This window comes from Taeniopygia guttata, chromosome 4 (assembly GCF_048771995.1).
Source record: "Taeniopygia guttata chromosome 4, bTaeGut7.mat, whole genome shotgun sequence".
Classification (NCBI taxonomy): Eukaryota; Metazoa; Chordata; class Aves; order Passeriformes; family Estrildidae; genus Taeniopygia; species Taeniopygia guttata.
The window spans coordinates 29,589,872-29,601,283 of NC_133028.1; the positions used below are offsets into that span (position 1 = coordinate 29,589,872).

General features: G+C 35.7%; 1 protein-coding gene across 15 annotated transcripts in view; it reads left to right on the plus strand.

Moving 5' to 3' along the window:
* PCM1 (pericentriolar material 1) overlaps nucleotides 1-10,344 on the plus strand; it is a 40,509-nt gene extending 30,165 nt beyond the window's left edge. For 11 of the 15 annotated variants that reach the window (XM_041715770.2, XM_030261055.4, XM_072928251.1 and 8 more), the window contains 10 exons: nucleotides 674-808; nucleotides 1,329-1,526; nucleotides 3,752-3,811; nucleotides 5,039-5,177; nucleotides 5,851-5,996; nucleotides 6,927-7,002; nucleotides 7,956-8,206; nucleotides 8,407-8,499; nucleotides 8,618-8,741; nucleotides 10,013-10,344. In XM_041715770.2, coding sequence (XP_041571704.2) covers nucleotides 674-808; nucleotides 1,329-1,526; nucleotides 3,752-3,811; nucleotides 5,039-5,177; nucleotides 5,851-5,996; nucleotides 6,927-7,002; nucleotides 7,956-8,206; nucleotides 8,407-8,499; nucleotides 8,618-8,741; nucleotides 10,013-10,038 — 1,248 coding nt within the window. In that variant the 3' untranslated portion in view covers nucleotides 10,039-10,344. The remainder of the gene's footprint in view (nucleotides 1-673; nucleotides 809-1,328; nucleotides 1,527-3,751; nucleotides 3,812-5,038; nucleotides 5,178-5,850; nucleotides 5,997-6,926; nucleotides 7,003-7,955; nucleotides 8,207-8,406; nucleotides 8,500-8,617; nucleotides 8,742-10,012) is intronic. The other 4 variants (XM_072928249.1, XM_072928250.1, XM_030261049.4 and 1 more) reach the window with 3 other exon arrangements.
* Nucleotides 10,345-11,412: the final 1,068 nt, after the last annotated feature.

Sequence of the window (11,412 nt, forward strand, 5' to 3'; positions counted from 1 at the left end):
TAATAGGGTATTTTTGATAAATACCTCTGAGTAGTTGATTTTTAGCATTATTTTCTCCTGTTTACAAATGTCTTTAAAGTTGTTGAGAGCTTTTTAACTTCTGTGACTACAAATAAGAAATATTCTTTAAAGGAGAAATAGTCACAGTTCTCCTTTGCAAGGTTCTCTGCAAGGAGCTGAGATTTAATTGCTTAAGGCATCTCCCTGTTCCCTTTTATAGTATGCACAGTGTATAAGCTTAGGTTTGTCTAATAAGGTATTTGGTGATACTAAGTTAAAAAACTGTATATTGTTGACATGCCAGAGTCAGAATGCCTGAAGACTTGGTTTTTATTTGTAATTTTAAGGCTGCATATAACAGTAGATATCTTAATATACACTTTAATACACTTGTGTACACAGCCACAATATATGAAGCTTCTGAGTTTGGCCAAACATTATAAGATGCCAAGTACTCCTCTACTGGAAAACTGAGATAAATCTTTGTGTGTTGTGACTAAGCAGTCATTCATGAAGTATGGTGTTTGTGGGATTGATTAGGACTTTTTTGTGGTGTGCTGTTCCTTCAGTGGACAGGTTTTTTTTTTAATAAATTATTTTCTCTATTTGGGTTGATGGCTAGTTTTTTTTTTTTTCAAGTGGTAACAAAGCTCATTCTGTGATATTTGTGTAGGAACACATGGATGAAGTGTGCTCTTCTCAATTACTGATATCAGTAAGACGTATGGTCTTGACTCTTACGCAGCAAAATGATGAAAGTAAAGAATTTGTGAAGTTCTTTCATAAGCAGCTTGGCAGTATACTTCAGGTTAGTAGTTTTTTTTCATTTCTGTTCTGCAGCACTCAAGTTGGCTAATGAGCCAACTTCTCTGAAGTTGTATTTTACACCTTGAATAGGATAGCTGCTGTTCTCCCTCACCTTTGATACAGTGATGAGGTATTACCTTTGTTCCTAAACTAATCATTTACTGCACACAGAACATCTTTGCTGTCACAGCCAGGTAGTGAGAGGTGTATCTTTGGCCTGTGGCTGTGTTCAAGGAGAGCTCTGGTGAGACTTTTCATGGACATCATGTGTAAATTCCTGAAAATCTGTAGTTTGCATTTTTTCATTTTTTTTTTTTTTCTATAAGCATGGAGTTTAAACTATGAGCTTATGAAGTTCTGTGTTATGGGACTAGAGAGACCATGTAAAATAAAACTTCTTTTAAAAAAATACGAGCTAATATATACATAACTAATTTCAAGTTATTAGAAATATGAAAAATACTTAGTCTTTAAAGCTTGAAAGCCTATGTCAGAAACTGAAGAATTATTTCTCTTCACAGGATTCACTGGCGAAATTTGCTGGTAGAAAATTAAAAGATTGTGGGGAGGATCTTCTTGTGGAGATCTCTGAAGTGTTATTCAATGAATTAGCCTTTTTTAAACTCATGCAAGACTTGGATAACAACAGTATTTCTGTAAAGCAGAGATGTAAACGAAAAATAGAAACCACTGAAGTAATGCAGTCTTATGCTAAAGAGGTTTGTTTTATTTTATTTTTGGAAAACGCAGCATTTCTGAGATTGCTAAATATGTGTATTTTCTAAACTAGTTCGATTACCTTATGATGAGCATCTCTTACAGATAACTAATTGTATAGACTTCGTTCATAATTTAGAAGAAATGTTCTAATGGTTTTATGTGAACATAGGAAGGAATTAACAAGTGTTGAAATAGTTTTAACACCTGAGGCCTTTGGGTAGTTTCACCCCCGGTGGCAGCTGAGTCTCTCACAGCCACTCACTCCCCTCTGTGGGATGGGGAGACAATCAAATGGGTTAAACGGAGAATGCTCGTGGGTTGAGATAAAGTCACTTGAATTGGTAAAGCAAAAGCCACACACGCAAGCAGAGCAAAACAAGGAATTCATTCACCACTTCCCATAGGTAGGCAGGTGTTCAGCCACCTCTCGGAGGGCAGGGCTCAATCACATGTAATGTGATAGATAATGTGATTTGGGAAGTCGAATGCCATCACTTTGGATCTCTGCCCCTCCCTCACTCTTTGTCCAACATTATATGCTGAGCATGACGCTGTGTGGTGTAGAACGTCCCTTGGCTTAATGAGGATCATCTTCCCTGGCCAAGTGCTGTGCACTCTTACCTGTTGCTTTTGGGGGGTGGGGGGGGGGGAGGTGGGGAGGGGAGGGGGTGAGGAGCACAGAAGGCCTTGACTCTGTGGAATGCTGTAATGAAAACATTCCTATGCTGTCAACCCTGTGTTCAACTCAAATTGAAAACACAGACTCATACTATATACTGTGAGGAAGTTTAACTCTATCCCAGTGTATTGGTTTTGGATGGCCCCATTACACCCAGCTAAGTATTTTGACATATTGGAGGTCCCAGTTCATTATCTTTAGTATGCCCGCTGGTTTCCTTGCCGTAGCTTTGTTAGGCATCATCTTGAAAAAAATTAGAATAAATCCTCTGAAGTTGTCCTGTTGTTGGTTTGTTGGCATATGTAGAAAAAAATCAGTTTCTGGACTTGGTGTGTAAAATATATGTAAGTTTTTACAAATATTTGAGACTGTAGGACATATTCTTGCTCTAGAAAGCAAGCTTTGGCTAAGTTTCACACCATTTACATTATTAATTTTAGTATTGCTTTTATTGGGAGCATAGCTGCATTTTTTAAAGTTATATGATCTGTTTACAAAAGAAACAATAAACCAGGTCATATTCATGATTTATGATTTCAGTGTCCTTTCGGCTTTCTTACAGAAACACAAATACCAAAGCAAACCCTTACTTCATTTTTAAATGTCAGCAGAAGATATTTTTTGAACCTGTTATAAACTCCTACAAGTATTTTTAGGTGTACCACTAGCTATACTTCAAGATAATCAATTTTGATATATCAATAGCATGGCTGGTATGAGAGAGACTGTGGAGTGCCTTGTAAAGAGGCCAGAGAAACACTCTAAATCCAGAAAAATTCAGACTTGACTTCCTGTTTTATCTGGAGTTGCCTCTTTTATCTGAAGTTCCTGTTTTATCAAAGTTGTAACTTTGTTACATAGAGTTGGTTTATACCTGCTATGAGAAAGCATGGAGCCATCTTAGATTCAGCATTTCTTCTCTCTTGGAAGACAAAATTAGGGTTAAGGTCAATGTTTACCTAGTTGTTGTGGCAGAGGTTCAGATTCAACAAAGCCAGAGATGAGCCAGAAGTGGTAGGCCCTGGTTGCTTTGTACAGACCTGCACAATTATCTCTGTATGGTTTTCTCACAGCCTTCAACTCTGCAATCCTGATGGAGACATATTTGATCTTGCTTGATTTTCTGGGTCTCTTGAGTCCAGTAAAGTAACTGCTGAACACACAGCTCTTTGTCTTGATCATTGCTGGAATCATGAAGTAGTTTGAGTTGGAAAGGACCTTAAAGAACATATAATTTCAACCCCCCTGCCATGATGTATCTGATTCTATGTGCTAGGTACAATTCAGCCACGAACTGTAGGATTAGCCCAATATAAGTGTAATTGTTTAAATAAGAAGGGTTAGCACAGATTATTTTAATGCTTTGCAACTCTGAAATTTTGATGACATCTGTGTGTACAGAAGTCCCTGTGGCTGCCTGCTGCTTTAAGATAGCAATTCTTAGTAAGATTAGAATTTCAGCCTGGCTCTCATGAAGCCACAGTTTGATTCAGTATTTCCAAGTTATTTCAGTTTAAAACTGAAGACAGTTTGTGTTTCTTCTAGGCAAAAAAAGGTCTCCAGGTGGATGTTTGTTCTTCTGTTGAAGATGTCGATGAGGACAAAGTATGTGTATGCCTTTCAACTATCTTTATTCCTGAGATAATTTCATAGGTCAGTTAGTCTTACTGTTGTCTGTTATAGGAATCAAGTATCAGTAAGCACCCCATTTTCCAGTCTTTAGAAATGTATTAAACTCCTTTCTGTTGTTTTCAGACATTTATTTTATCAAAGCTACAAAGTAGATTATATTTGAGTTTCTAAGGACAGCTTAACTATTTATAGCAGTTAACATTTTTTTTTTTTAATGGTATGGAATAAGTTGATTTATTTTCCATCTTCGGGAGAAGGTAGATGTTCTGAATCGGGACACGTGGTATTTGAGGTCTCAGTGTCCAAGCCTGCCTCTGCTCTGAGTATGAAATGTTAGTGCTTAGAATTTGTCCCTTTTCTTTTCAAGTTTCTTTTGAAAACCACTGATATCAGTGGGTAAATGTGTTTATGAAGTTTTAAGTGGTCTGTCGGAATGTTCAGCTTTCTCCAGCCAAGGGAATGATAGAAGTATATATGCCAAGCAGAATGTTGATTGCTATCCTAAATGGGTATAGGAATAGGAGTGAGCATGTGTGGGAGTGGAGCCAGTGTTTTCTTCTAGGGCTTAGAGCTTCTGTCTGCTCCAAAGCTTTTACTGCTTTAGAAGTACAAGTAGGAAGTTGTACATCTCTTGTTACAGTTGCTGTAGTGTAGAAAAATCCTTTCAAGATTTGGAGCCAAACTCAGGGCTTTACTTTGAGGTTCATATAGAAATGCAGAATTTTCTTATTCAGCATATTTAGCATATTATTAATGGGGGAAACTACTGAGGAAATGACTGCTAAAGAAATGAGAAGCTGCAGGTAGAAGTATTTTTACTCCTCGTTTAGGAGGAGCATTTAGGGAAGTTGCTGGAACGTAATAATGCAGATGTGTCTGTCTTCTTGAAAATGACAAATCTAATGTAAAGGATTTTTTTAACCTAGCATGCTGATCAATGTCAACCTTTTCAGATGACATACTCAGTTGTTATGAGGTCTGTGAAAGCTGTGTCTGAATAGTGCACGATCCCTTACAGCAAGCTCTCATGCTCTGTTTTAGGAGTATTGTTTTGCTGTATTAATTTCAAGGCTGTAAGGACTGCTTAGACAGATATTTAGTAGATACTTATTAGCTTCTGTGAAACAACTCCTTTAGGCAGAAACCTTAGTGTAGTCTTTAGATAAACATGAAATTGCACACTATTCCATGTTTTCCTAGGACAAGGATGAGACTGAAACTGCTAAACAAGTACCGGACTCAGAAGTGTGTGCTGGTAACGGAGTGCCTGAAAGTATTAGATCTGATGCATCTGATCAAGAGGAAGATGAGGAAAGTGAAAGTGGTCCAGTGGCAATAAGTAAGGAGCTTTTATATATTTTGGTGCTTCCACTGGGGTTTTGACCAGCTAATCTTACAACAGGATTTGCATGAAGTAGTGCTGTGTAACACCTTCTGTTGCAGATATTATAGTCCATCCTTTGTCAGTGAAAGTTTTACAGTACTATATTTCCTAGTGTTATGTCAAGGGTTAAATATTCCAATTAGAGGAAGTAATTTTTTTCATAATCAGTAGATCTGTAAAAATATATTAGAAATTGATTCATTAGGTTATATATCCTGTCTCAGCTTAACTCCGAGTTTCTCAGCCTTTAACCTGAATGATTTGAAAGCTGTGCAGATTTTAAGCAGTTTCTAATTTAAATAATGTGGCTTTTAAAATATGCTTTTACTAAGTAAAGGTGCATTTATTTGTTTATTTACTTATTGTCCTGTTTTTTGTATTACACCAACTACTTCTGGCTTGGATTCCTTACATTCTTTGCGCCAACTTGTTTAATAACTTTGACATTGCACACTGACATGGGTGTTCGTTCTTAATATAGCTGGTGTAAAACATACAGATCTTTGAAAGTTAAGTCGTTACTGTATCTTAATCTTAAAAAATGTTTTGAAGTAAGGGGTATCATTGCATTAAATTCTCCAACAGGATTTGGCAATTCAAAGGTGATTTTAAATTGATTTGCCTTTAGGTTTATCAAAAGCAGAAACTCAAGCTCTGACTAACTATGGCAGTGGAGAAGATGAAAATGAAGATGAAGAAATAGAATTTGAGGAAGGACCTGTTGATGTGCAAACATCATTACAAGCCAGCAGTGAAACAACTGAAAATGAACAGGTATAGTCAAAATTGTAAAAGCAGAACAAACCTGTGTGATTGCACAGCTTTTCAGTATATATTTATATGTACCTTATTTTTTCTTCTTGTACTTTTTTGTACTATTGAAAGTAAAATAATAATACAGTGAATTGTATTATGCCAGTAGGTGCTACATGCAAAATGTGGCATTCCTCACCTGAATTTATTACAGCTGATGCCAAAGTGAATGGATGAGAGACAAAACTAATGTTTTGTAGAGACAAAACTAATGTTTACATCTGCTATGAGAGAGGAAAAATTGTTAAGCTGCAAGTGAGAAGTTAAATTTTCAAAAAAGCATAATTTTAAACCTTTAAGTAGTTCTTTCTCTGTGTTTGCTGAGATGAAGTTCTAATTGGGAGTAATTCACTCTTGTATTCTAGCATGTCTTTTGTCTTCCCTCCCTTTTGTGATAATTATTTCTGGAACAATGGTGAAATGTTACTGGGTATGATTGTCATTTCACTGTCACTTAACAGGTCACACATATTAAAATTTTTTGGAGAATTGTCTGTTCCTTACATTCTAAATAAGATTGACAATCTATTGAAACTTCGGTTTGCTCAACGGGTATTAACATTAGGCAAGGATGCAAGTGGAACATTTTACTTTAAAGGTTAAAACAGTAGATCTTTTAAGTGGAGCCAAAGAGTTTACCTGGGAACTACTGCATTGAAAAGAAAATGTTCAGATAGAACATGCCCGTCAGTGTTAATGGTTTTGTAAACTGTTGCTGACTAGCTGGCAAATAGCAGTAGAAGTAAAGGCAGCAAGTCTTTACTTCAAACTAGTGAAAAGACAAATTAATGGAGCAAGTGTACAGCGTGTTTCTAGTTAGTAAATTAGCCAATAAGCTAGGAAACTGATCAGTAAAATTTTGTTCTAACTCATTTTTACCTTCCCCAATAGACTTCAAACCAAGAATTGAGTAAGGCAAAAAGCAGTGAGATTTTGTCATCAGAACAAGAGCCTGTTAATGTTAAAGGTAAGCCCTGTATGTGGCATCTGAGAGACTAACAATTCCATATGAATTTGCATATGGTGACAATTGCCTTGGACAGAGCCTGTGATACATGTAACTAAGAGAAAGATGATCAAATTTACTGCAGTGTCTTTTTCATGGAACTGTATCAGTTGCCTGGATGTATCTGTGTTGATATTGACACAGTAAACCTTTTGAAGAGGAAACATGGAATAATCTTACTTAGGTAGATATGGTTTTGATGCTTGACAAAACCATATGTACCTAAGCATGAGCAAGAATTTTAGCTGCTTGTTGCAGCTTTTGGCACACTGTATCAGAATTAATACGTGTTAGTGTTTTGATGTTTAGATTTTTCTTGTACTTCTTTTTTCTGCTACTACCATTTTACTAGTTGTTGAAATTCATATTTTAAAGTTTTTTTTTTTCCTGTGAGTAATGTTGTAACTGAAGAAGAGCAAAGAAATTATTTTCCATCAAAAGAAGGGAGGATTACTGGGTTGTATGAATGTTATTTGTAGAACTGTTATTACCACCTTCCCTGTGGTCTTCTGTTGCAAAGACTAGTTTTGTTCTTGGCCTTTTTTTGTAGATTAAAAATAAATATTAGAGTGGCAAAATATTAAGGTATTTACTGTTCTGTGTTATATCTCCTCATAACTAGAATGAATATTTTATAGGAGGTCACTTAGTTCTGCAAGTTGTTTTTTGTGGGTTTTTAAAAAACTTTTTTTCAGTCAGAAATCAAGGCACATACTCTCATGGGCTAAATTGCTTATACTTAAGTGTGTAAGGGTACAAATAACGGATATTTTACTTCAGTCATTTTTGTGTTGTCTAAGAGACTATAGTTCACTTTCACTGTTCATTTGTAACTTTGGATCATAATTTTTGTATGTTCCGAATATTTTACTATCTCTTCCTTCTCCAGTTAAATTATAATTCTGTGGTTTTAGGTGAACAAGATGTGGCTGCAGCTGTGCACGATTACCTCAGTGTCATGGAGAATACACCAGATTTAACAGTGAATTCCCCAGAATCCTTTATAACAGCCACTGTGAAAACTGAAGGATCAAGCTCATCTTTGGCAGTGAATGAAACTCAAACACCAGATACCACATGTGCAGAAAACAAATCTGCTGCAAGTTCTGAAAGCTCCATGGCTGGAAGCCCTGATACAGAGTCACCTGTGCTAGTGAATGAATATGTGTGTATATTTCAGTTAAAATCCATCCAAGAGAAATTATAAGCTTTTTTCTATTTAAGTATTATTTCTGGTTTGCATTCTTGTTTTGTTTCTGTCTGCAAATGTGATGTGTGCATTGGGGTTTTTTTATGTACTTTAATAGTTTTGGAGTGAAAAGAAAACAAAATGGTATTTCTTAAATACACAATTTTTATTAACAGGAACCTGGTTCTGGAAATGTAAGTCAAAAATCTGATGAAGATGACTTTGTGAAAGTTGAAGACTTGCCCCTCAAACTTGCTGTGTATTCAGAGGTATTTTGCTATTATTTGTGGGATTGTTGTTTACAAGTGCATACCATAAATATCTGTGTTACCCAGACAGCAGTAAGAATTATCCAGAATTTTCAGATTTGCTTTTTCTGTTACAAAGGCAGATATAATGAAGAAAATGGAAACAGAGGCCCAAACCAAGAGTTTGTCTGATGAATTACTGGATGGAGATGGAGCTCAAGATCAAGAATTAGTAGGAGATGCCCAAACATTGAAAGAACCTGGTAATTTTTTTCTATATTCTGCACACATATTGGGAAAACACTCTGAAATACTAGAATTTAGATGTTACTGATTGAAGTAAGCAGTTACTGTAGTGCAGTGGAAATACTGGGTTTTGTTATCATACATTTGAAAGTGTTATATTCATATGAAGAGATTGCTGTCCATCTCACTTCTATATACTGTTTTAGATTCTGTGGCTGATAAAGTCATTAATATATTTCAAGTGCCTGTCACAACATAATGGTTTTGAAACTTATTCAAATGGAGCAGTATTTTTATTTCTTATTTCACAAGCTTGGGTTTAATAATACTGGAAGTTATAATTTCTTTTAACTGATTTAATAACACTCAGTATCATTTCCTGACAGGCTGCTCAGTGCTTTTTTGATAAAAACATTCAAGAGACTTTTCAGAATAGTAAAACATCTCCTCAGGGAGAAATAAATTATTTTTCATGTGAAGTATACCATGTGGTAGAAAAAAGTTCCAGTGTGTATGATGGCAATAAAATTTTTCACTTTCACCAAATATTTTTATGCAGATACAAAAACTTACTGATAATTCAGGTCAGAAAAAATGGGTTTGGGGGGTTTTTTAAAAATTTTTTTCAGTCAGAAATCAAGTCACATACTCTCACGGGATAAATTGCTTATACTTTAGTTTGTAAGGGTACAAATAACTGATATTTTACTTCAACATTTTGAAGTAAACTGTGTTTTTTTCTATAATATTGTGACAGAATTTTATTGTTAGACTTGCAATTCTCCAGTGGAGTGTACGGTAATGACATACATAAAGGGCATGAACTGGGTATTCTGATAGTAGCAGTTTTCTGCTAGTGTGCCTCCTTCCAATTCCTCAAATAGTATAAGCTGATTAACCTGCTTTTTATTTAATGCATTTGCAGTGGCAGCACAGATATTTTCCAGAACAAAGTGTGAGGAAATGTGCATATTTCCTTCCATCTCAGTCTGTGCCTGTTCAGCATTCTGCTTGTCCCAGCTCTTCCAGCACAAGCCTGTTGTGCCCATTTGGTGGATACTGATGCCCAGGGCTGCTGTGGGAACAGTCTGACCAAGAGTGCCATGCCACACCAAAGTTGTAGCTAGCTCTAAGCCATTCATTATCTCCATGTAGGAGAGGTGGCTGTAGCTGTTCAAGTAAGCCATGGCTCAGAGTGCTTGTGAGGATGAAATAGGAATTGAAATGTGGTCATGAGCTGTTTGATACCTTGTAGATATTAAACAATGATTTTATTCTTATTTTACAGAAATTTTTGGAGCTCAAAATGCGTAAGAGTTACCCGAAGATGTCTGCATTTATAAATGCTATGTCTACAAATGCATATGGAAGATCAGCACTAATTTCCCAGAATTCTGGAAGTGTAAAAAAATGTAAAATTTTTAACACACTGCCTCTTAGGATAGGTATGTGATCTTCTGCCTATGGCAGTTTAAACAGCTGGAACTGAATCCACTTCTATTCAATTTTGCTGCACAGTTCTTTTTCTGTCTTAATTTTTTATTTTTTATTGTGACTTGTTTGGTAATTTTAAAACTGTTTGAAATGGTAGTTTTAAATAAAGTTTGGACTTGTCTGTAAGTTTTCTCTTTTGAAAAATTTTCTTTGGCTTATAAACTGTTATGCCAGAGTTTGTTGCCAGAAGTTAATTGACTTGTTGACATGCTTTTAGCAGCTTGTTCTTCTCTTACGAGAAACACTGCTAATTTTCCTGGGACAAGAAATTCCCCACGTTTCTTGCATCTTCTCAAAATACAAGGTATAGACACAGTACATACTTGCGTGTTGTCTTTATAGTCTAGAGCATAGCTTGTCTGTAACAAAAAAGTTCCTGTTCATGGCCTGTGGAGTTCCTTTCTATCAGCACATTTATCTGAGGTGAAGTTGAATACCCCTGGTTTATAGTTAACTGCAGAAACCAGCTGTATTTTTCTGCATTTGCTGAAACCTTTTGATGTTCACAGGAGTAAACCTGTCTGAAAATGTTAATATCCTTTCATAGCTGACACTTTATATTGCTGCAATTGAAGGTCTGGAGAATCTGTTCTAAAGTGTTTGACTTTAATTGTAGTTTCCTAAATTTCATTACAAAGTTAATGTTTTTAAAAAACAATTGACGTCAGCACCTCCTGGAGTCTCATGATAAAGGAAGAATTAAAATTACAGAAAAGTAGATTGGAAAACTTTGTTCAGTTTTTCCGATCAGAGTTGCTAAAACACTAAGTTATAAAACTGAGCTAGAAGAAGCTTATGCAGCAGACCTGCTGCATTATAAAGATCCTTTTTACCTTAAACATAAGGCTTTTCTGAAAGTAGTTAAGAGCACTGGTTATCTTTGATTCAGGATTGTGTTGCTTTGGAGGTTAGTATGATAATACAGCTATATACTGTGGGAGACAGTATAGTGATGGTGAAGCCTAAATATGCTTGAAGTTTAAATAAAATGAGATTGTAATTCTTCTGTGATTTTTTTTTCTAGTTTATTTGGAGTGTCTCTAGGTTTTGTGAATGAATTTTGAATTGGCAGGTTATGGTCACATGCCTCTCATGTCCCAGGATGAAAGTACGTTAGCAAAAGGTTTGAAGATAGTTTAGTTACTCTTCAGGCTTTAAACTGCTGGTACTACTGTAGGCAGAAAAAACGTTACC